Source organism: Struthio camelus, chromosome 8, assembly GCF_040807025.1.
Source record: "Struthio camelus isolate bStrCam1 chromosome 8, bStrCam1.hap1, whole genome shotgun sequence".
In the NCBI taxonomy this organism is placed as follows: domain Eukaryota; kingdom Metazoa; phylum Chordata; class Aves; order Struthioniformes; family Struthionidae; genus Struthio; species Struthio camelus.
Window position 1 is genome coordinate 34,112,768 of NC_090949.1, and position 25,260 is coordinate 34,138,027.

Sequence of the window (25,260 nt, forward strand, 5' to 3'; positions counted from 1 at the left end):
GGTAATCACTGTAGCCTGGTTTCATCCTATCTAGCTAAAGGCACTTAAGTTAAAAGAGTGATCGGTTTAGGTATAGGCACTTCCAGTTAGCAATTTAGTTTAGCTGAATCACTCTCTAAAGATGCATGTGCTCTTCTGTTAACTGTAAAGAGAACTTGGGGTGCATCCTAAGCTAGGTACCTCAGTTAGGTGACAGAAGTTAAAATAAATAAATGTAAAGTAGCATGGTATCCTTTAAAAAGGAACATTCTGCACTTGACTTTGCAAGATAAAGCAACCAGAATTTACAAGGTGGGTGCAGAAGCTCAGGATTTTGGCCACTGTTAAGTATTCTAAAACTGCTTTTAAACAGAAATGAATACGACCTTTTTATGCGTGCCAAGGTGTTTTGTTTTTTGGTCACAGGCTTTGAATCCTCTGCTAGTGTCCCCTTGAATAGCTCTGGTTATTCTGTGATAAAATGATACAGGATCTTCCTACTCATTGCAGTGATTATTTTAAGAATCCAGTGAAGCTGTTAAAAGTAATGTTTTTTGGTGTGTTTGCATGATGGCTGGTTTCATCTGAAGACAAAACGTCTCTGACTAGCACACCATCTGACCAAAAGCTCTTGTGCAGGCGTGCCTGTGCCATTCGGTCCATGACTGTTTACTTCTTAGCTCCATCTGCTGGAATTGTCTCTGTCTTGTTTCCTACATCTTTGGCGTTACACTGTCGGGCTTCACAGGCAATTGATTTAAATTTAAAAGAAAATAAGGAACGCAGTTCACAGTTTGAGGGATTTCTAGCAAGTTGTTAGTCCTTTTGTTTAAGGAACCAGCCTAAAAATTGCTTGGAGGCTACAAAGCTCAAAACACGAAATAATCCTCAAGTTTAAGGAAAACAAGTATTTGTTCTTCCTCTGATTCTGTTTACAAAGTTAATTTCTGGCTGTCTTTGTAGGTTTGGATTAATCAGGTCAGGTCCTGATCTATTAAGTTCTGTATAGGATACTCACTTTATTCATTTTCCTGACTTTTTTTTTTTAACCCTAATGTCTGTTGTTACCCTATAACTAAGAAAATTGCAATTTTCAGTATTTAATTAGTATTTTGAAAATCCATGGTTTAGCTTTATAATTATGTTTCTAGTGTTTCAGAATAGTTAAGGACAGAAGTGACCATGATGAACACGTGATTTGATTTTTGTAGCTCCGTTGTTCCTTAACGAAATATACTGAAAAGCATAATAGGCAAAACTGGAAAAGAGGGCCCTACTGCGCAAAAGCGCTCTAAAATTGTTTAAGTTTTCTGAAGCTTTCATGATAAATTATGTGATTACTTTCTACCAGTTTTCTTTGTAAGAAGCACCAGTTCTGTTCAGAGACTGTATTACAATGTTCATGTCAAGAATAGCGTATATATGTAGAATTAGGATTGCCATCAGTCCTTGGGTGCAGACATTGGCAGTGCATATAATTCTAAAGAACAAGCACTCTTCCTTTGGGATAATCACCTCCTCAAAAAACAATCTGCCTACATTTGGAATTTTTTTTTCCTTTATTTGGAGTGTTAACAGCAACCTCCTCCCTGTCCCACAGAGCTAATGCTAGATGTTCCTGAGGTATAGTCTGTTTCGTGGTGGTACAGGGTATATTATTATTTTAAATAGTATTTCCTTGCTGTCTGTCTACCTATTACATAGTATTTTGTGTTTGCTCGTGTTGTTTGTAACTTTATTTTTCTGTATAGCAAGTTTTGACTGGACTGTTTTTAGTTTCTTGGTGTGGGTAAGTCTACGTTGTTATGCCTAAGTCTTGGGAATAGGAATAGGGAGGAAAAGCTGGAGAACAGAACACACTAAGCTTGGAATTAAAGATAAGTCTTTTTTTTTCTTTTCTTTTTTTTTTTCCCTTCTAGTTTTGCCTCATACTTCTGGACATGGTGCACCACACTCCCCCGTGCTCTGCATGGATGCACACGCTTGTACCAGCCTGAGCTGCTCCTCAGCAGTCTGCTGCTGTAGAGCGTTGGTGTCCGAGCTGATGAACCCAAAGTCTCAGCAAGGTTTATTCACTCGGGCAGAGGCTGTGCTGATGCAGCTGTATAAATTCTAGTTTTGCCACTGGTTCAGGCTCCATGCTGCACTGTGCAGGGTACGTGTGTGCTATGCAGTACTAGAGCAACGCTCTGTGTCGGTTAGATTCCTTGCTTCCTGCAGTGTTGTGAGGATAAATTCATTAATACGTATGCAGAGATGAACTACACTGGAAGGTCTATTTACTTTTTCAGAAAATAATTACTATAATGGATTCCCTCGCTTGGAACAAAACTGTCAGGCTACTTTTTGCATAGGTTAGAAGGGATATTATTTGTATTTCGTGACGATTTCCTATAAAATGGAAAGATAACAAAGGCATCTTTCATCATTAGGCCTCAGTGTTAAGCAGGTATGTGGTACCCTGCAGGGGTATTTAATAGTGCCATGTTTTGAGGTCAGTGTTTTCTAGACTTAAGTAGACTTAGGTTATTCAAAGATGGAGGACTCTTTGTAACTGTTACTGTGTTCTGAGACTGAAAATGGCTGGTTTGTAACTTTTTTTCCCCACTGTAGAATAAGTTAAATTGTTACTGTTCTCTCTAGAATGATAAGTACTTTGGATTTAAAATTTTTCATTGAGTAATCATAGTCAAACCCCCGTTGTAGCTTACTTGTTTTCGGGGGTAAAAGCATAAGGGGTTTGTTGGTTTTACTACAGATCCAAATTCTAATTAATATTTATGAAACCCAAACATGTTGTTCTGATTAGAGGCTCTTTGCCTAGGCATTTCTGTGTAGCCTGCCCTGTTTGAAACCCTGCCTTTTTCTGACTTCACTTCCTGAATCCGTTGACAACACTCACAGCCAAACAAAATACATGTTCACAATGCTGTTATTTGCAAAATATTCCCTTGTGAGTACAGCTGGGGCAACAAAAAGCAAGTTTCTCTCTAAATCTCAGAGAACTGACTATTCCTTATAGAAGTAAGGCACAGCATGCATTGGGCAATTTTAATCTCAGCAGTTAAGTAAGTGTAAAATCTTTGCATTTCACCATATATAAATGCATGCATGTCTTTCATTATAGTTGTGCTTATTGATCACCGAGTGATCTAGTAATATACTAAGCATGCTGAATTTTAATCATCTGTGCTGAAGTGAACCAGATAGTAACAGGCTCATAGCCCACCAAGCTGTTTACAAAACAGATGGAGGTGGAGGTAATAAAAACTTGCTTTGCTTGTGCTGTCTTAGGCCTGATCCCCAAATGGGATATGGGATACATGAAAGGGCTTACGCTATTTCACCCGAGTGAAACTGCGTAGCTGGCAATAACTGCCATCTTGGTTGATGGTAGGTTTTCTGATATGATCACCAGTACATCTTGAACTGGACTGCGACAAGTGCCTCACGTCACAGAAGCAAACCCATCAGACCATGCCCTCTTTATCTAGCAGTGCTATTACTCAGTAACTTTTTTGCCTGTGCTACAGAATGCCATACTTGAAAGAGAAAACATATAACTGCAGTACTAAATGTGTGTGTATGCCTATTAGCATAGGGTGGAGCAGACTGTCACTCAGCTGTATTTAATTAACATAGTATTTTATATAATGTATTTTTTTACATAATTAGGTGATTAAGCAAAATGCTTGCTAGTAACATCTATTCCATAACCCAGCCCCTGTGGAGAGTTAAACCTGCACCTTTGCAGGTAATTAATCTCCTTGCCCTGCTTATTTTGCAAGTTGGCACTTGCTAAATCCCTGTAAAACCACACCCAGCAGTGCTGTGTGTTATCCCTCTGCTGTCTATTCCTACATATGGTCAAAATCAACTTACCTTCCGGGTTGCTGACATCAGCAAAATGTTCTCTTGGCAAACTACAGTATCCTCCTAGTAACCCTTTGTTTGGTTAGTGTTATTACAATTGTATGTCTCTGATAGCAGCAGACAGCATCCAAACAGTGGCTATCTTGATACTTGCATTATTATGTGGAAGGATGTTATCATATTATGTTTTAAACGTTAAAACAACCCCTTGTATGATAAAAGCCAAGCACTATGGGCAAAAAATCCTGTCAGAGGAAATATTTTGATGCTTCCTTTAAGGAACTGATCTCTTAACCCACATTAGTTGGAAGTTTCAGGGTATCATTTTGATAACAATAAATGTAAATATATACAGTTACACAGTCATTTTATGAAGTGACCTCAAGCAAGACTGTCACTTCAATTGAAATTGTGCTTTTCCATATTCTAATTAAAGGAAAAAAGAGACTTTTAAGGCTGCCTACTCTAAAAAGTTAATATTTTTACTTCATTAATAACAGTGATTTATTAGGATTTTCTTCCTCTCTTTTGATGGTATCTTTTTCCTCTTAGCTGTTTGGCTCTAAACATCAAGCAGGAAAACATCTGGTCTTCCCTCAAATATATGCACATTAAGTGAATTGGGTGCAGTGTGTTGAAAACTCTGGAAATATGATTGTTTCCCACTGAAAAGTTAAGTGGTATGCTTCTAAGTTAGATGCTATCATTATATTAAAAAAGATGAAACAAGATATTTTTAAAATGAGAAGTGACAGAAAAGCTGTTACAACTCTTTTCATTTGTCACTAGGTTACTTAGCCTAGGTAAATTTTAGGTACGCTTATACCCAGTTTTTCTATTGTAAAAACTTGAGAGCCTGTAGAAACATCTGAAAGGGAAAGGAATTCAAGATGGGGAAGGGGTTATGGAATTATTTTCCTGTGACAACAGCAGAGTCTTAAATATTAACAAACAAGGATCACCTCTTACCTAGGAAGACACAGGCAGGAATGAAACCGAATACTTGAAATCTTTAAAAGCTACAGCATGTTTAACTCCCTCTTTCCCCCCCCCCCCATATGTCTTGCCTTACGCATGTTGTTAAAGGCATTAGTTTAATAAAAAGCAGCCAGTCACAGTTCAGACTATTACAGCATGGGGCAATATCATGCAATGGCATTTGACCCTTCTCCAACCTGCTTAACTTTAAATCAGGTCTCTAAACTGGGCCACTAGAATATGGCAAACAGTTTAATCAAGTTAAGACTCTGAACTGCAACATAATGAAGATTCAAAAGGTTATATTCCTTTAAGGATCAGGATGTTTTTTCTCCCTCTACTCCTCACACATTCTCCAGGGCATGCCTGTAGTTGTATATTACAAGTTTAACGTAATCCCTACCTTTTGAGGTCAGAATAAAGGGTATTTTCCTGACTCAGGTACTGGCAAAAAAAGTGGGAGGGGGAAATGCATTTTAATTATTTTATTTTCTTAAATATAATAGAACCTTCTAGATTTTTTTCCAGAAACAGAAACATTAAAAAATTATACTTTATTACAAACAGTAAACTCAGAGTGCTAAAAAAAGGAAGAAAAAAAAGCCTCTTATTTACAAACAATACTGGGCAGTGCCCAAATAAACAACATAAAAATAACTTACAAAGTCATGAAGTAGTTTATTGACATTAATCAACTTTCATAAAATAAAATAAAAAAAGATATGTACATACACAATTTACTTGAAGGCAGGCAGAATGGTTCTTTTTTTGTTGTTGTTGATCAGCCTCCCACAAACCTCCCTCCCACTGTGTTTTTTTTTTTTTCTCTTAAGGAATACTACAGAAAGCAATCTACAGTTTCTATTGCAGTTTAACCTTTAATACTGAATGATCATCGAATGTTAGGTCCATGCAGGTCTTGGTCAATGTTAAACGAAGATCTGACGTCTCATCTGAGCAGGAACAGCACTTCTTGGAGCGGTGCTGACTGCTTCACTACTAACTCAAGCTGAAGGCTTGCCAGTCTTTCCACACATGCGCTTTGCGGAGCACAGGCAGGACTCAACCTTTCAGCTTTTACCATTAGCTTTATGTATCTGCCACTTTTGGTTTTCTGTTTAGTTCTACCACGGTATCATAGTTCTTATTCAAGTCAGTCTCTTCAAAAAGTTTGCAACTGTTGTGTTAGCATTAGTTGGCACCCGCTGTTGACGTGGTTCATGACCTTCTGCTTTAGCTGTGCAACCTGTTCTCTGAGCATGTTGGCAGTGGATGCCAGCTCTGAGTTCTGGGCTTTCAAAGTTTTCACTTTTTCTTCCAACCTGGCAATCCTTTCCAACTTCCTTTTCCGGCATTTGGATGCTGCAATTCTGTTTCTCATACGTTTTCTCTCAGCTTTGATTCTCTCCTGTGACTCCATGTCAATAGGGGACAGGGGAGGTGTTTCCCCTGGCATTTCAGGTACAGTCTGAGGTTCTTCTTTCAAAGCCTGAAGCCTGGGATGCTGCACTGGCATCTGGGGGTTTATGTGATGTTGAGGTGCATAGCCCATGCTGTTTGTATTGTAGTTAGGTGCAGAGTTGAGTGCGTTGGGGTTGAAGTTGCTGAGATTGGCATACACTGGAGGCTCACTGTGCAAATTAGTATTGAAACTATTATTGCCAGCCATAGAAGACACAGGTGCCATGCCACTGTTAACAGGTTGAGCAGCAGAGGTAACACTGGGCATGGTGTTCTGGTTGTGCAGTTCGGCTAGAGCTCTCACAAAGCCTTCCGCAAACCCCTCTTGCTCGTCAGTAACGTTTTTGGGGCAGAGGAACTGCGTTGGGGTCGGAGTGGTGGTGATTAACCCGTTGCTGGACTGGATGATGAGCCTTTCCAGTTCAGGCGACGCCAGTTTGAGGAGCCCGACATCGGGGGAGGTGAGGATATCTGCGTTCTTGTTCCTCAGGTGAGGCTTGAGGTTGCTGGAAGGATCGGATAGGTTCAGAGTCATGTTCTGCTTCAGCACTTTGGGATTATTATATCCATACCCGCCGCTTTCCGGCGGCACGAAAGTAGCGTTTAGGGCATCCTCGTAGAAAGTAGGTTCCATCTTTGCAGTCATAGAACACAGTCCGCGGAGTTGTACCAAAGTTGCGATCAGCGGAGAGAAGCTGCTCGGCCGGCGCCGGCGCTCGCGTCCCGCTCAGAGGAAGTTGGCGTTAGCGCAGCTGCCTCGGGCTCCGCGGCCCGGCCACGCGCGGCTCGGGGCAGCGGGCGCAGCCCGGCTCGCCGCCGCTTCTCGCCGGGGCGCGGGCGGGCTGGTGCCCCCTCCCGCCGCCGCTGCCGCCGCGCAGGGAGCCCGCCTGGCCCCGCGGGGCTGGGGAGGGACGGAACAGTGCCGCGGGGCGCCTCGCTCGCCGCCGCCGCCGGGACGGGACGGGACGCGCCGCGCCGCCGCCACAAGTTGCCACAAGTACTTCCCCGGCCGCGGAAGCCGCCGTCCCCGGCGCAGGAGCTCCCTCGCCTTTCGCCGCTCGCTCCCCTCGGCGGAGCCGCTGCCGGCCGTGCTCTGTGCTGTGCCGTGCCGTACCCGGCTCCGCGCTGGCGCCGCGCTGCCGCCCGCCCCGCGCGCTCTGAGCCCTGTCCCGGCGTGGAGCCTTCACTTATCAGCGACTGGGAACCCGCTAAAAATAGCCCATGATGTCACCCCGCGGGCTCCCCATTGGCTGCCGCCGCATCTCCCGGGGGAGGCGGGCCGCTGGCCCGGCCTGTTGCATATCAACCGGTCTCCATAGCCACCCCGCCCCTAGAAGCTTCTCAGCGCCGGCGCGGGGCCTTGTGGGATGAGGTAATGCTGGCGGCGGCTCGGGGCATTGTGGGCTGACGTATTGTTTTGAATATCTGGTTACCCGCTCCCAGAGCTCGCGCCGGGTTGGACGGCGGCGGGCGGGGCGGGGGCGCCTCCTTAACGGTCAGGTACCAACCGCGGGCCGGAGGGGGGTGGCGGCGGGCAGGTACCGACTTACCCGCCGCGCCGGAGCCGCCGCTGTTAAACCGCCGTTTGTTCCCCCCCTCCCCCCCCGCTTTTTAGACTTGTGTTTTGTTTCGGCGGCGGGGTGAGGGCGGGCCGCCGCTCTGCCCTGCGCCGGCGGGGCCCCTGGCCGTGGCCGCGCCCTCCCCCGCCGGGTGGTACGGCCCTTAAGGTGGCGCTCCCGGTGCTCCGCGGCGGCGGGGGGGAGAACCCTCACGTGATTTCCCCTGCTGCCCGCCGTCCCCTCGCCCGGGCGGCTTCCAGGCAGGGCTGGGGGCGGCGCCCGGGCCGAGGCGGCTGCGCGCGCGGGGCCGCGGAGGGCACAAACCGCCGCGGGGCGGCCCCCGCCCACGCGCCTGCGGCGCTCCCCGCCGCCCACGCGGCCCAGCGCCTCGGCCCGCCCTGCCGGCGCGGAGGGGCGCCCCGGGGCCGCGCCGTCGCCTCCTCCGCGGCCTCGCCTCCTCCGCGGCCTCGCCTCCGGGCCGGGCCCCGCGAGCCGCCGCCGCCGCCGGGGGGAGGGCGGCCGCCGAGGGACTCCGGGAGCGGCTCGGCCGCCCGCGTCACGGGGCGGGGGGCCCCTGCGGCCCGGGAACGGCCCCTTGGCGGTCGGAGGGGTGTCCGCCGGGCCGGGCCGGCCCCCCGGCCTGCCCCCGTGCCCTGGCCCTGCCCGCCACTAGCCCTACGACGCGGTTACGCGCGTTTTGTCTAATAGCTCGTGATGGCCGCGGGGGAGAGGTGGGGATGCAAGTAAGGGCGCGATTGCCATTATCTTAGTCGGTGGCGTCAATTCCTGGGCTCAGGACTTGCCGGAAAGATAGAGGGGGCAAAACAAAACCAAACGAAAAAGACAAGGAAAAAACCTAGTTCCAGATGGGCTTCTCTGAACTCATCCTCCGAGGGGAGGGGACAACGACAGCCTAATTTTAGAGTGTCCTAATATTACTGTGGAAGTACAGGTTGGTTGGGGGGGGGGGAGTTGAAGGGCCCTAAGCAAGGAGCGTCAAGTCTGTGCTGACATGCTCTTTCTAGAGCAACAGCTGGCTAATACCTAGTTTATCGTAGCTAGTCTTATGAGAGACTTGCATGTATTAGTTTAGTGTATCTCTCTAATAAAAGGGTGTGCCTTACTGCCTGAATTCATTTCCTGACCTTCCCCCTCCTCACCCTGCCGCACACCCTCTTCTCTTCGGGTGGTGTGAATTTGTAAAAGCTGACATGCAGCCACCTCTGGGATAAAGTGCAGCTGCTATTTAAGGATGGACAGTGACAATACAGGGTAGGACAGGGACTGAAGAGGTGTACAGTATCATGTGAGTGGTGCAGCAGTTCCTTACACTTGTAAAAGAAGTTTTCTGTTGCAGGGTGGTCTGCAGAATTGAATCACTTTTTATAGTATGTAAAGCCAACAAACTTATGTCTAGGTTTGAAAATACACTTTCAAATTCTTCTGTCCTATTTTTTTTTTCCCCTAGACGTAATGACATAATTACCAGTTACAGTATAGGAAACAATAATGAAACAAACAGAAGCAAAAGCAGCTGTGAAATAAAAGTGAACATATAACTCCACTGTTCTTAAGTTATTGCTGTTTATTTTTCTTTGCTGTTTTCCCCCTAGTGTTCCCACCTGATTTCAGTCAGTATATACATTTGACCACATGGTCAGCACTGTTGTTACTTTGTAAGCTGATTGGCTTTATGCAAATACCAGTTGCAGTTCTTAGTACGTTTGTGTTAACAATCCATAGTATAAATTACAAAGTTTGCCCTTGAATTAGTGGCCTTCTGTATGCTGTTGGTATACATGCTATCTTCACGTAGGCAACATGTCTGCGTGGCAGGTTGCGCAGAACAACTCGACTACCACTGTAGTTTCAGCTGCATACTGTTTTGCAAAACAGCATGAATTACTGCATATGCATAAGAAAATCTCTTAAATTCATTAATGCAGCTCTTTAGCTCCTTTTTAATCTTTATGTATAGGATAAATGGAGGCCAGTCGCTGACTCTTCTGACCCAGTAGCCAAGGGGCATCAAATCAAAGGTAGTAGGCAGGTAGTAGGTTCAGAACAAATCAGCAAAATTTTTCCACAGAATGCGTCGTTAAGCTGTGGAGCTCCTTGGCATGCTAAAGGTTTTCGTTGCTTTAAAAGTGATTAGATGAATTTGCAGAAGAAAAATCCCTTAAGGGCTCTTGAATGCAATACGTCTCTGGTTCTGGAAACCCCAAAGCTGCAAATGACTTGTGTCTGTGAGAGCATCCTGAGGCAAAACTGCTGTGTGCTTTCCCTGGTTTTATATGCTTCTTTAGGTATCCGTTGCTGGCCACTGTGAAGAGATAGGGTATCTAGTTGGACCTGATATGGCTGTCCTTACGTTCTTGCTGCTTTAAAACTCCCCCCCGAGATATACTGTAAATGATCTCTCTGTGTTGTGTCAGTGTACAATTTGGATGTTTATAAAGGGCTTGTCTGTGCAAGGAAGAAATTCTGGAGAAAGGTAAGACAGGAATTTTAAGTAGTTTGTTGTGTGGCAGTTTTTTATTATGGAATAAGAATAATTTTTAAATTAAGCTGAAAAGTTTTTTTTTTTTTTTTTTCCCCCTGGTTTCTGTTACATAGGAAACCTGTGCAAATCATTTGCTTTGGTCAGTTTTTGGCATAGGCAAATAATCCTAATTAAGTTCATTCCAGTGAATTGTTGACATATTTAATTTGTCAGAGTTCTGTCTATTCAGTTTGTGTTTTTGTTTTTTTCTGTAAGTCTATTTTGTCCTAGAAAGCCAAGTCCAGACTACAAATCTGGAGTGTGGTCACTGTAGCTTTAACTGCTCTGTTTAATAAATTTGTGTGTAATCTGAAAAACTACTCCCTTATGGTTGGTCCAGTTCAGCCCCCCCCCAGTATCAATGCAAGGTTTTCATTAGCTTCAGTGAGTGTTGGATTGGGATGGAGATATTCACTTAAGTCATTTAATTTCTTTTTCTTTTTTTCCCCCACCCGTTTTAGTTTCCGACTGCCTTCCTTTTACAAAGGTGGAGTTTCAGGACTAGACGTTCCAGTTTGCTAGGGACATGTTGCTGCTGAGGCCTGTAGCTATGCGGGACGCTCATCAGTCCACTCATTATGTTAATTGCTACTCACTTAGGGGTTGTTTGGTCCAGGCTGGCAATAGGCACTCAAGTTGGTCATAAAGGTTGTGCGTAGCAGGAGGCTCTGGAATTGAAGACAGATTTTCATTGCTGCTTGTTCTGAGGGGATTTTCCACCTCTTTGAGTCTAATGTGGGAACGATTGGTGACCAGGTGCTTGGCTGAAGACAGAAGTCTCATCTTAGATTTCGGCTAAGTGCCAACTTTACCATTTGAGATTCTCCCAGTGCCACAGATCACAAAACAGAAGTAGGCCCCGTGAGTATGGAGGCAGTGATCCTTCGTGGCCATCAGCCAAGGAGCTGGGAATTTTGGTGACTAGGCTCCTAATTTATTAAACAGCTATTACTTTAGGGCTTTTCCCCCCTTTCCTGATGTCCTTAAGTAAATATTCCCTTAGTCGTATGAAAGAACACTTACCTGACCCATTTATAAACCATAGCCATTTACATGTCTCAATAAACTAACTTGTGGGTAGGGCCTGGAAATTAACTGTATATGTCTGCTGATGTGAGAGGCAGATGCTTTGACCAGCAGTAATATAGATTTTGATTTATAAAGTTCTCTAATCAATCAATACAAGACTGACTGAGGCAATCAGATAATCTGAATAATTAAATGGCTTTTCAGGGACAAATTAAAATTTCTCATACATACCACATCCATCTAAATTACATTTGGTGTCCAGAAATAAATGGATTGGTTGTTTTATTTCAGTATCATAACACAAATGCTTTTGGCTTATTCTCTTGACCACTTGTAAAAAGATAAATGGTAGTTTCTGCTCTTTTCATAAAGGGAACAGTGCTCCCAGAAAGCAGCAGCTTGTTTTCATGCAGTGGTTTTTTTTTTGTTTTTGTTTTTTTTTTTTTTGCTTAAACATGTTACAATGTCTTGCTTTTCCCCTCACTGGAGATGATATGATTATTACTTAGACAATTCCCTCTTTTTTTATTACTCATTCCATGCTTTCAGATGTGCTATCCTGTTTCACGACTGCGTGGAGTGAGAGAGACTGGGACTCTGTGGATTTTCTCCGTGCTGCTTTTCACTTGTTTGAGAAATTGCTATAGAACAGGTTCCTCAAACTGAGGGATGCAAGAGGTTGAACAGTAAGAAGGAGCAAGCATATTTCTTTTATGTCCTATATTGGAACATAATAAAAGAAGCTGGGAGGGCAAAAATAGCAGTTTCTTTGGGGTAAGTGGAAGGAAAATAATTTGCAGAACATCTGGTGCTCCTGCTCCCAAGTCCTCCTCAGTTCCTCAAGGTGTGTTTTCATAGTCTGTTCAAAGCCATCCAAGTTTGCATCACTGCTAAAAGAGGTGCCACATCCTCCATCCTACAGCTTCAGATTTCTGTGGCCTCCCTTTTTGCTTTTTGCCTCCACTAGGACTTACGTAGCCAGGTAGAGATGCACGGACTGGATCTGACTGAAAGCTGAGCTGAAAAAAAAATATTTGAAGCTACGAGGGGAGGGGTGGGAACGTATAGGCCAGGGGAAGAGTGGCGCTCTGAACTTGAGGTGAAGGACACTGAAACCAGATCTGTAAAACAAGACTGAACACTAGTCCTGAGCCGATCTTCAGTCTGCACATGAAAAAGGCTCTTTAGAACTACCAGCACTTATAAATGAGTATCGTGTCCATCTCCTCCACCCTGAATTAGTCATCGTATAACCAAGCTATACGCATTTAGTCCTTTTCATCTTTCTTCTTGTCAAGCCCTTTAGCCTGTCCCCCTCACCTACTCATCCCACCCATCATTTTAATTAATCTCTGAATTTCTTTGAAACTACTAGTTTGTGGAATAGAGGAAAATGAGTAGGTTAGAGAGACAAGACTGTGAATGATGGAGGTGGGGCAAAGTTAGACTTTGCAAGACCTGTTGGGTTACCTCTGGGGCAGGACAGCAACATTGACTGTAAACAGAGAAAGAGTGCAGAAGTAAGGAAGGAACCACTAAAAATAAATAAATGAATAAATGTGTGTGTATATACTTCCTTTTTAAAGAATGGTGTCTGCACAGTTGAAACCCTGGATATTTGTGTGCAGCAATATATGAATGAAATTTTAGGTGATTATCTCTAAAGTGGATAGAATGATCTTCTGTTTTCCCAGTAGTTGTTTGTACTAGATTACTCACTGTCAATTTTACCCATTCCCAGCTAGCTTTATAAAGGATTTTGATGGTGACTGCTAGTGCTGAGAAATATGTTTTCAAATGATGAGTGAACTATATTTTTGTTATTGAAACAACAGTATATAATGTATATTTTTGATCAAGAAACTGACTGAATAGAAAACTGCCTTGCTTAGTGATGGGTCTGAAAGAGACCCTGGGGTCTTGTTCCCCATGCTTTTTAGGGTATTACAAATCTAAATTTCACACTGTTAATGTCTCTGTTTGTTCTTTTTATACCATAGCATATCCAGTGCTCTGAGAAATACAGAGTTGGGCAAAGTCCCTGTCTTGCGGAGCTTCCAATCAGAAAAATCCTCTGCACACAAACAAGGCTGGCAGAATAGCTGTTGATCCACAGTGGGAGCCCGGAGAATGAAGCGGGTTTGAAGGTAAGCTCTAAAGGAGGCACTGGAGGATGTGTGGCATATGGGAAGCAGACGGCTGTGTTCAGCCTTGTGAGCTGGCAGCATGAGAAAACTGTAACATGCAAACACAAACATACAAACTCTGAGTGTTGGGGAGGCAGATGAACACCTTTGATGAAAAGATACTTACTGTGTTTGAGGACAAAGATCCCCCGGAAGCGTGCATTTGTTAGGTACTACTGAGACGCGGTTTCACTGTGGGGAGCTGAAGTTAGCTTTCTGACAGTCTGATGTTCCCATAAACACATATTAAAGTACGTAGTGGCAACAGAATACGTTGATTTATGCTTGCTGATTGTGACTGCAAGCCTCAGAGAACCTATTTAACCATTGAGAGCCTTTGATAAAATAACTCAGTTTTGATTATAGTCTTAGAATGTATACAAAATGCTTGAATTTTTAATTAATAAACAATCTGGCATCCTGTCAAAGTTGACACCTCACTCTATCTTAGCAGCTGTCGGAACAGTAGGTTCCTGGCAACCTGGAATAAAGCAGTGCCTGCAACAGGAGAAGGAAAGGAAACAAGTCTGCGTGAGACCAAAAACGCTAGTGTAAAGCACCTTAGAGCTTAGGGGTTTCCAATGAGAAATCAAACTTTCCTTCTCTATGCTATGGCTGCGTTCAGGCTTCTCCTTCTCAGTGTTCAGGCTTAGACGTGGACAATGAATGTCTGTTACTGGATATCACTAGTGGTTGGTGGCTGATAGATGTAAGGACACCTATCTGAATTTGAGTAATGATTTTGGTTTTGCCAGTACTAGCAATAAACAGAGAAAGCATTGAGCAGTGAAAGTAGGTCCTGCAGATTGCTCCTTCCCAGGGATTATAGTGGCAGAGCCTGTGGGGAAGTTTAGCGTGCCGCTCGTGTAATTCAAATGGAAACATTCACTCTGGATGACAGTCATTTGTGTTGGAGTCATGGTGTGGGAGCAGTAAGGGTTGCCAAATAACTAAGGAAGGCATTGTAGGGAGAAAAGGGCATGGCCTAGGTAAGATGATACCTGAAAGCACAAGCACAGCTAGAGACTTCAGTTTTGTACAAGATGCTGCTAAACTGCTACTCTTCCTCGCTCCCCGGTGATGATTAATAAACAACCTTGCATGAATCACAGCTGACATATCAGCACAACTGCGTAGCTGCTCCTCACTGCACAAGCCATCCCTGTCCCCTTACAGGATGGGGATGTTCTGTTCTTGCCCATAGTGGCCCCGTAGAACTTGCACAGGAGAAGAACGAAGCTAGCTGAAACTTTCAAAATTGCTGTTGTCTCTTCCTTTCTTCAGCAAAAGTTGTAGGTAGTTGCAGATACTGCAATGCCTCTATATTCCCTCCTTCCAGCAGGGAGGTAGGGATGGAAAATTCTATCCAAAACCAGTATTGATCCCTCCCTGATATCTTGTTTTGCCCAATAGGTTTGGGAGCACAGTTCACATATGTAGTAGAGGAAGTACTGCATGAACAACAGGTGGTGTGTATATTGGCCAGTTCACAAGACTATTTACACAGCCTGTTGAGAATGTGCAAAACATATAAAAAGGTGTTACATTTGACTATATTAGGAGCAAGTTGGTGAGATCAAGGAAAAAATTTAGGATAAAAGGACAATAATAAGCAAAGGCCTAACGGCTGTGATGCCTGCTAGTTGAAATTCAGCTTTTTTTTTTTTTTTTCTTTTTTTAAGAAGCACAAATAGACATTCCAAAAATGGCTGTGCAGAGTTTAGAGATCTGGGTACCCACCTTAATGTGAACATATTTGTTGAGGCTTCTGTTCGGCTAAGAATGGTCTGTGGACTCGGGTAAGTCATGTGAGAGAGGTTAAGCACGTGTGTTGTAAGAGCTATTGGTACGTAGCCTTGTTCTATATAAGCATGTTTTGTGCTGATGTTTTCCAGCTATTGCATTTCTTATAGTCGGTATAGGAAAAGGCGTGCGGCTGGCAAGTCTGCAAGTCCAGACAAAGATATTCTGGGTGTGGAGGCTTACAGTCTATTGCCAGGTGCTTCAAATAGGCATTTATGTCAAAGATCTGAGGTCAATTCAATGATAGCCAATTTCAGTCCTAGATGATTATATAAATATTTATAAGAACAGCGGTTTATTTCATGTTTATTTTATTGATCTGGAAAGTGTCTACCTAACTCTATAGTGGTGCTGGTGGTGGGGGTTTATCTATTCTTTCAAGACAGCCAGGAGAATTTACAACGTAAAGAAAGAATTTGTTCACCTCTTTAATGTCACCTAGTAAGTTTAATGAGAAGTAATTTTATTTTCTGTACACCTATAGAGGAAAAAAAAAAAAGGGAGAACAGAATAAACTGAAATGGGATGGAACCTTGGTTTCTCCTGCTTTTGCCTCCCTGTTGAATGACTGTAAGTCACTTTTGCTTCTCTGTGCCTTGGTTTCCCTGCCTGTAAAATGGGCGTAATGAGACTGAGGTCCTCGAAAAGTATGAAGATCTATGGAAAAAGATGTTATACCAGTGCTATGAACTAATTTTATTAATCAAAAAATAGCCTTAAGAAAAAAGGTACAGAAAAGGAATGGAATTTCATTTGGAAGATGATCTCGGATTATCTAGGTTCTTATTAGTATGAAATATTTGTTACCAGCCCCATTTGCTTTTAGGATAGCAACCATGGACATTTTTATTGGTTCATCAGCCTTGTAATGCATTTTGAAACTGACCCTGGACTGTGCAGAGAATATACTGGCACTTAGATTTATGCCATTTTCACTCTCTGGTCACTCCCTGACGTTTTGACTAGATATCTTCCAGTTGCTATGGGTCAGCTCTATTTTGAGGAGTTTTTTTCTTTGCTTTAGTGTGTCTGCTGTGAGAGGCTCTCACAATAATTTGCAATTGTTAATGTAAAAAAAAATTATGTGGTAGGAAGTATTACGTGTCATTCCCACGGAAGGGGAAGCTGAGGCACAGGGATTGAATCCTCTCCAGAATCACACAGATAGCTTCTTGGAAGCTAGGAAAAAATCCTGATACTTGTCCAATACTTGGACAACAAAATGTCATGTGAAACAGAGGAACTCTTCTGCAGTAGACACCCTGTGGGGAAGAGGGCGAGTACAGCAGCCACTCCTTCCTCATATGACTGGATATTGCTGATTGTGGGGAGGTGAAGCCCCCTTGGCCACCTCTACCCAATAAATCTGCACCTAAGCTTTCCTGCATGTTTTTGCATATATGTATATTTTTAAATGCTATATGTGCAGCAATAATTTGTAAGAAAGCCAAGGAGTGTTTTTTCAAGATGTAAATCAGCACAACGTAGTTCCACGAGTACTTTCGACTAGCACTGCTGACAAAAGAGGGAGTCCGGCCCTCTTCCTGCTCCCACACTGTCCCCTCCCTTGTTCTGACACAACCATGAGGTGAAGCGTATTGGGAAATGTATCCAGTTCAAATCTATCCCAGGGAAAAAACTGAATGGCTGGGGAAGGAGAGATTTGCTTCTCTTGGGAGCATCACCAGCATATCCCGAGTTACAGTCCCTGTGGTACCACCATGTTAGTGGAATTCAGTGGTCCCCGTTCAAGTCAGGAATTTCGTTTGTTTGTCCCAACAGCTTCTGGCTAAAAGAGAAATATGCTGCAGCTGGAAACTCAATCAAGTGAGTTTCAAAACATTTCATTCATATGTGGTCCTCAGTCGATTCTTAATACACCTTTACTGTAGTCAGTAATGCTTCATAAGCCTGTCAACATTGCAGTCAAACAAAGGCTAGTCTCAAGACTTTGTGTTGTGTAAATAAACCTTGTGCCTAGCAGGGTGTCACTGAGTTAATGTAAAGCCTGTGAAAAGGGGAGGGCGTGGGAGCGGCGTGCCAGTGTTAACATTCTGTTTTCTGCGCAGGATTGCAACAGGATTGCAACAGCCCAGCCTATCTGAGCCTCTGCACGTACTGTAAACACATCTCTGCACTTGAATTTGATATGGGTGGTGATAGAACAATATACCTTTCTGGGAAATGATAGCGGAAGGCAAGGCTTCATTTTAAGGAAATTCTCCATAAGCATATAGGAGTTTCCCTCATAGAAGGCTGATGCTTTCCAGGTGGCCCACCAGGCAGGCAAACAAAGGAAACTTACATGGCAGCATTCACTAAAGGGTTAAGGTTTCGGGGTGAGGAAGGGGAATGTCGAAAATTCTGTGAACTTTAATAGTTACCCTTGTATCTTCAGCGTAGCTCTGACGACGCCTTTGTTTTTCACAGATCTGCAATCAGGGGACAATTGACAGGAATAACCACACTGGTTAAAATATACAACAGTTTTTGAACCAAACAGCATTTCACTTGCAGAGCTGTCTGGAAAAGTGCATATCCAGGGTATGCTTTTTGAGGCATAATGGCAAGTTTTAGCAAAGGACAAGCTACCTTTTAGAAAGTTTTTATCAAGCGAGTGCTTTTCTGTTGGTTTAAAAATCCTCTGTTGCTTTCAGTAGAATGATTTTTTTTGTTCCCCCCAAAAAGTTTAGAAACGGTAAGAAAAGTTTCAGTACAACTTACTGCCCTTCCCCCCCTTTCTCTCCCTCCCTACTCCCCCGAACATTGGGAGTTCTCAAAAATATCTTAGTATCCTGGAGATTAAAAACAATGTCTTTAATTTGTATTTGTCTTGTAATAGCTTTGACTTTCACCGCCTTGTCCTCCCCTGTATGGAGAGTACGCGTGTGTGCACTCCCTCTGATGTTGTTTATATGCTCAGTGTCGGGTTCAATAAGCAGTTTCTTAGCAGGGCACCTTCCCATGTGAGGGAGATGTTTCCAGTTCTTGTCTTAGCTCCTGCTTCCCCCATGCAAAGTGACTTGGTGGAGAACAGAAATAAATACCGGCGCTGTCAGTAAATCTTAGCTGATAAATGGAAATTAACTCTAGAACCTCGTGAATCTACTGGCGGCATAAAGCCAGGGCAGCTGTTTACTTAGCGTTTTATAGGTGTTCCAGTTATGCAGGTTTTTACATAGTGCCTATTTAAAGTTGAGGCATTTTATGAGTAGTGGGTTTGAAAAAGTTTAGAACTATAGTACACTAACGCACCTCTTAGGTAACATTAAAAAGGATGTGGTAATCTCTTTAAGGATTCTCTGCATAAATAGGGATATTACTAAAGAGAATTAAGATTAAATGTAAATAATTGCTTCTGAAACAAAGAAAAATTGGCAAGCAGCCAGATAGAAATTTAATTAGCTTTATACCACGGGCCTAAATCTTATTGGTGGAATCCTGGGTCTGCTCAGTAGCTGGCAAACCCCATGTTAACTCCAGTAGGAGCAAGGATTTCCCCTTCATGAATGGATATACGTGGGTAAAATTTCCCAGAGTGTATAAACGTGCTGTATAAGCGGCTAGATTGTCACAGATTTGAGTTAGAGGTACTTTCATTTTCAGTATCTCCGTTAGAGCTTCTTTTTGCAAGGCGAGGAGTGTTAACTCTTGTGCCTGAGCCAAAATTCCAACCTAAGCAGAATGTACTCATCTAAATTTCCCTTTTGGTTTCATTTGGACAAGGTATTCTTTGGTGTAGTGTTGCTGTGTACTGTTACAACAGTTGCCGTGTTGGGAGCTTGGGAATGCGCCTGCATGGAAGAGGTTACATAAAAACTGGAGCATTATAATCTCAGAGAAACCCCTGAGTGGGGTGATTGAAAAGAAAAAAAGATTAGGGAAAACACATCAAAGAGTCTCAGTGAGAATCCTAAAAGGAAAAATACTGATTATATTTGTTTTGATTTTTGTCTTACATGAAATGAAAGATGTGTGGTGTGTCCTAGGTCAAAACCCTAAGGGGTGTGTACTTAAAGACAACAGAATCAGACTCCAAGACTTCTATGTGGTTTATTTTGGTTGCAGGGCTGGGAAGATAAGATATAATTTTACCATATACATAGAGGTGCTATCAATCTAATAGATTATGCTTCCCATACACCTCTGACCACCTTGCCTGCTCTCTGTCTGCTAATCTGTTTCTAGCAGGATAGCTCTTAGCTTTCTGACCTTTCAGGAAACTTTCAACCACAAATTTTTTTTTTTTTTTAACAGTCTCAAAAATGTTTTTCTTTCTCCAAACGTGCAGTTCTTCCCTCTAATGAAACTAGTCAGCGACTAGCATGAAATGGGTAACACTGATTACTAAATCTTATGCTAGTTCAGGTTCAATAAATTGTGACTCTTAGGGGCTGAAAATTGTTTAGAATTCCATTAGAGATCTAGGAATAAGAGTAGACATTTATTGATAATTCTGGTAGTTCACACTCCACCAGATTTTAATACTGTTATTTCAGAACAATGTTAGATTCATTTTTGTAAGTTTATTAGACTTGATCTGCCCTGGGAACCATGTTAGAAAAGGTTTGAGCTAATAAAATATGCAAAATGTGGTTTTAGAACTCTCCTTTAATGTGGAAAGGGGAAAAAGGTTTTAGTTGGTTGTAGCAAATCCAGTAAGGGAGCTGTTTACTTAACACTCTCACAGTTATTTTTTAATGTGCCCTTTCGGGGTTTTTCAGCTGGGTTTAGTTCATGTGGACTAGTATATTAAGTAATATTTTCTACTGATACTTGTTTTTCAGCTATTAATCTAACTTTTGTAGCTGCAGTCTTTTTTTCTCTGGCATGCTGGTACAGTAGATGCCAAGAAGCTAAAGGAAAGTGACTGAACAGGACATTGGAAGTAGAGGAATATGAGGTATAACCCTCGTAGACATTTAGAATTTAGGTAGAAGGTTGCATCTAGATTGATTTTTCCATGGAAATACCTAACTTATGTAAACTGATGTGGCAGTAAGATTACAGATGCTTGTTTGATATGACCGATGTATCTTGTGTGAGTTTTTTACTTGGGTGATGCAGCCTTCCTAAGAAAATGAAAGCCAATTAAGGCTTTATACTGTCCTACTGAGAACAGGCTCTCTCTTCCCAAGTCAGTGTAATGCTCATGTGCGTAACATAAACGTAGATCCAATGTGTGTACGTGTCTGAAAATGATAGAAAAGGTGCCGCTTTCCATCCTAACAGTTTCGTTGCTTCCCAGGCTGCCTCACGTTTATACATCATTTTAGGATTTTTTCACATTGGGAAAGACACTGGTGATTGTGCATATTATTTTCCTACATAAACACAAATAGATCATAAAAGATGCAAGGTACAGGATTATACTCATATTTATGCCAGTTAGGTGATATATTGACTTTATTGATGATGCATGAGGTAGTTGGCTTTGGCCTTTTTGGAGCCCTTACTAGTTGGGGTCCAAGCTGCTGAAGAAATTGTCTTGTACTGCAGTGACGTCACTTGAGGTACTTCAGCTAAGAGGCCTTTTTGAGTATAAGCAAGAGAGAAGTTGGAGCAGAATATTCTAGGTGAAAGATCCTTGCATTTTCCTTCTTTCCTTCTGCCACCTTGATTTGATGATCTTCAGGAGGTGCTGTAAAATCCACCTCTTTCCCTCCCTAATTTGGGACTCTGAAGAGCAACAGATGGATGAGCCAAATATGAGAGACAGAAGAGAGGAATGGGTGCAGAGAGCAACAGCTTTATTCAGACCTTAAAGGTTAAGCAACTTCTTTCTGTCTGGGATGTCCTGCTCTTGTGTTAGACAGATTCACTTTTTGTTCAGAATAGAAGTCTAATTTTTCTTCCCTTCTAATAAAAATTTTAAAAGTCACTCGCTTAATATTAAGAGTGGTCCTAGATTCGTTCAGTTTTGATCTGATCCTCACAAAAACAACAGATGTGTCTGTGAAGCTAATAGAAGTGCAATGGCATGAGCAGTAGTGGCAAATACTGTTTTTCCTAAAATCAAAGCTAAAAATGTGTTGTTGATTTATATGCAGTGTTACTGATTCCTGTACTGTTCTAGTTATAATAATACATCCAGAGCCTAGTACAGTTTATAAACACACAAGGTATATGCATCTTAATAGTTACTTGTGTTTAATCTGTTTTTCTTGGATATTCTGTATTACCGTTGTTACTTAGGGCATTACTGCTGCATTTCTCTACTTCTCTACTTTATTCTTCCAAGTCACAGCAACGTGCTGGGAGGAAAACTATTGTCTACAGCAAACCTTCTTAAGTCTTTTAAGAGCATCCATCTGGAAAGACTTTTTGGTTCTAGAAGGGCTGATGCTGTAAGTATTCATTCCACTAATGGTATCATTGATTTTATTTAAGCTCTTTGCAGGCTGGATAGAGTCTCAGTTTGAGTAAGGGTTGTAGAAGGTATCCTAAATTCAAGAATTACATGCCTCTCTTAAACTAAAACAAGATTCCTATATCTGTATTTAGGATGCTTAATCAAAGTGGTCGTTCAGAAATAGACCGTCCACAGTCTCCAGTGAAACAGATGAGAAGTGCAGTTGGTCAGCACTGTTAAAAACCAGGTGCATAAGTTTGAAAATGTTGATCCAAATCACATTATTATAAGTAGTAGGGAAATGTCATGACTTACTGAGATTAAACAAAGACCTACTTCGAATCTTGTGACTTCAGCTCATAAATGGATTTCATCACTCATTACAGCTGCATAAACAAATGCATGTGGTATATATGCATGTTTTGTTTTTGGAAGCTGTTTTTTTAAAATCCCCTCTGAGTTTTTTTAATTACTCTTAATGAGCCATAGTACCCCAGTTCTGGAGTGATGCCTCATGTACCTGAGCAACACAGCACAATCATTGCTTTTAGGGGAATAATTTGCCTGCTTTTCTGCCTTTCTGGCAGCTGCACTGCTTTGGCAAGCAAGTTATTTTAAAGGTGAAATTTACAGTATGAAACCTGGTGTCCAAACTTGCATTCCTTTTATGAAAGTAGTCTTACCCTAGTGCTGCTTTGGAGCTTCAGAAATGTAATCCCAGCTCAATCAACAATTGAAGTAAGGCCTACGCAATATCTCAACTTATGCAGAGTAAGTTTATCATGTATCTAGATATTTTTCAGGTGTTTAAAGTAACTTTCCATGATAGCTGCGATGTCTCCTTTTTCCTAATGGGCCGCATATACGAAATCCTAGAAACTGATGCCCTGTGATTGTCCATAAATAATTAGTACTTCGCCCATGTTGTCTTGCCAGTGTGTTGCAAATAGGATGTGGCAAGATTAATCAAAGTTCTGGTCTCCCCTGCTGGGATTATTACCCCAAGGCACTAATGATGGCAGTGGTAGTTTGTGATGTGGAGCAGACACTTGTCATCTGTCTCTTTAAAATGCGGTACAAATCAGAACTGTCAAGCCGCTCACGTATCTCTGGATTAAAATTTGCTGCTTTTCGTTGACAGCTATACTACACAGCATCTCAGGGCAGGCAGTTCCCAAAGATTAACCTTGAGAAAGTAAGCTGGCAAAATGTTTGGGTAATTCCTTGAATTCAAATATGCCATTTCATATTCAGACCTGAGATGCTGCGTTACTCCTGGATGGATAGTGTCTGATATTCATGTTATCCTGTAAATGATTTTTTAACCGTATCTAAAGGAAAATGGCTTTTTTTGCCAAAGAAAAATATTGAAGGACACTTTTTTTTTTATTGCCCTTTTCAGAGAAAGATTTGAAATCAAATTAAAATGTGTGTATTGATGGGGAAAATTTGTACTTTTTCTCCTTTTTTTACTCACAGCCTTTCCCCTCCACCCTCCAAAGTGAAAACTAGAATCAGGAAAGTAAACAGAGCAACGATATGGGACTATTCATGGTCAGGGCTGCTTACCTGTTCAGCCTATATAGATGGGTCTGGCCCAAAGTGGACTAGTTTGCTTTGCTCCCCAGCAAAATAAAATATTTACTAAAAAGAAATGTAATTTAAATCGAAAGATGCTAAAATCTTTTTGCTCCTCTCTGTCAAGCGGCCCTAATTTTTAGGCAACTGGGAAGAAATCTTAATCGTGTGTGTTCTTAAAGCTGGCTTAAACAAATTGCCTCAGTATCCGAGGCTCTGAGTATCCTGCCCCGTCTGTTAAAGTCATCAGTAATTGCAGTTGCTCATCACCTCTGAAAATCTGTCGTCTTACTTAGGTAGCTAAAAAGATGCCTGACATCAGAGACTTGCGCTCCAAAATGTTGCCTTGACTGCCTTAAAATGTCACATTAAAATCAAGTACGGTTCACCCACAAACCATCTGGCTTTACCGATCTGAAAATGATCTTTTAATTAATTAAGCTTCTCTGCTTCCTAATAAGGCCTCGCCAAAATGCTCGGCGGCTGGCGACGGCAGGGCTGGGGGGCCGCAGGCGCGGGGCCGGTGGCCGGCCGGGCCGCGCTGGGGGCCCTGCCTTGCCTTACCCCTCGCCGCTCCGCTCGGCCGGTGCGGCGCCGGTGCCGGGTCCAGGGAAATACCTGGCTTTCGCCTTATAAGGCTGCGGAGGCCGCCGTGGGAGCGCTGCTCCTGCTCCTGCGCTTCCTGGCTCGCCTCAGCCGCAGTCCTAAAAAGGCAGTTCCTTGCTCCCGCTTCCCGCAGCAGAGCTCCCCGGGGAGGGCAGCCCTCCCGTCAGGCATTTTACTTACAAGGAGAGCCGTGCGTATGGACTCTGCTGCTGCTTCGCAAGGAAGCCGTCGTGTTTGCAAGCGCTGCTGGGGTTCTCCTCCCCGCTAGTGAATAAGCACTTAGGGAATAATGCAAAGTATAATCGAGCGCAGTGGCCGAGCCCGCAAGCCTCTCCGCTCCGGCACGTTTCTGCAGATAGAGTCCCGCAGGGTTCGGCGTCAGCAGGGAGGTGCACCCTGTGAAACCCTTCCCAGGGCCGTAGTCTCGAAAGCGTGTTAGCGTACGGTTTTATAATAGAAAGTGTCAGCAGTAACAGGAGCTTAAAGCAATTCATGTCCTTTTTCCTCTCTCCCCGGCTGCCTCTTTGCTTGTGCTTGCTCAGTTCTTTGTGGGGGCCATGCTGGGTTTTTAGGTTGGACTTGTTCTGAAAGCCAGAAAAGACTTTTCTGCTCTGTTTTATGCTGTGGCTGCACAAAAAGTTGTGCTGGTATTGCTGGGTGGGTGACGGGCCACAGCCCGGAGATAGGAAACAGGGGCAGAAATACTGTCCCGTATTTCTGCCTAACGTGAAACCACAGTTGCTGTACTCTCCTCCTGAGGAAAACCTCATCAATGCCAAATATTTTATTAGATATTTTTTGAAGATTTGAGTGAACGTTTTCGAAAGATCTGACTGTTGACTTATTTATTTCACATGCCAAGTTACAGGCTTAGTTACGGTCTGATAGATAGTTAAGGACAAGTTCTTTACTGGAGCCAGATTTTGGGAAGGCTTGAATATGCAATTTCAGAAGGGGTTTTACATTGGATTTTTTCTTTTAATTAAATTAACAAATCGTCTTAACTTCATGTGAACAAATAGTGAGGAAAGTTTTTCGATTTTAAGCTCTGTGAAATTCTGACATGCGCAGTGCAGTGAATGGTCGCATACTGATTTCAGAAAGGGGCTTAAAATAATTCTTTTCCGAGAGGATCATTTGGGAAAGGCTGGCAGAAGAGGCCCCCGGATAGCGCGTTCTTTAGAGCGTGCGAGACGTCGGGGCGCAGCTCTCAGGGTTTGAACATAATGTACTCGGGCCCAGCAGTTTGTCTCTTCAGAGCCACATACTTCCTTAGTTTATCAGGCTGCTCCTGGCAATTCTGCTCAACCTTTG

At 43.1% G+C, this 25,260-nt stretch overlaps 2 protein-coding genes across 15 annotated transcripts in view; one reads left to right on the forward strand and one right to left on the reverse strand.

Moving 5' to 3' along the window:
• Positions 1 to 25,260, forward strand: part of FGGY (FGGY carbohydrate kinase domain containing) — a 333,758-nt gene that overhangs the window by 18,775 nt on the left and 289,723 nt on the right. For 12 of the 14 annotated variants that reach the window (XM_068953329.1, XM_068953324.1, XM_068953323.1 and 9 more), the window contains exon 2: positions 13,422 to 13,568. The gene's annotated coding sequence lies outside the window, so the exon portion shown is untranslated. The other 2 variants (XM_068953328.1, XM_068953337.1) reach the window with 2 other exon arrangements.
• Positions 5,485 to 7,446, reverse strand: JUN (Jun proto-oncogene, AP-1 transcription factor subunit). The gene has a single exon (XM_009688314.2). The coding sequence runs from the start codon at positions 6,935 to 6,937 to the stop codon at positions 5,993 to 5,995; it is 945 nt and encodes a 314-aa protein (XP_009686609.2). The 5' UTR covers positions 6,938 to 7,446; the 3' UTR covers positions 5,485 to 5,992.

Excerpts from the sequence above, each read along its gene's own strand:
- JUN (XM_009688314.2), bottom strand. The coding sequence starts at position 6,937 with ATGACTGCAAAGATGGAACCTACTTTCTACGAGGATGCCCTAAACGCT.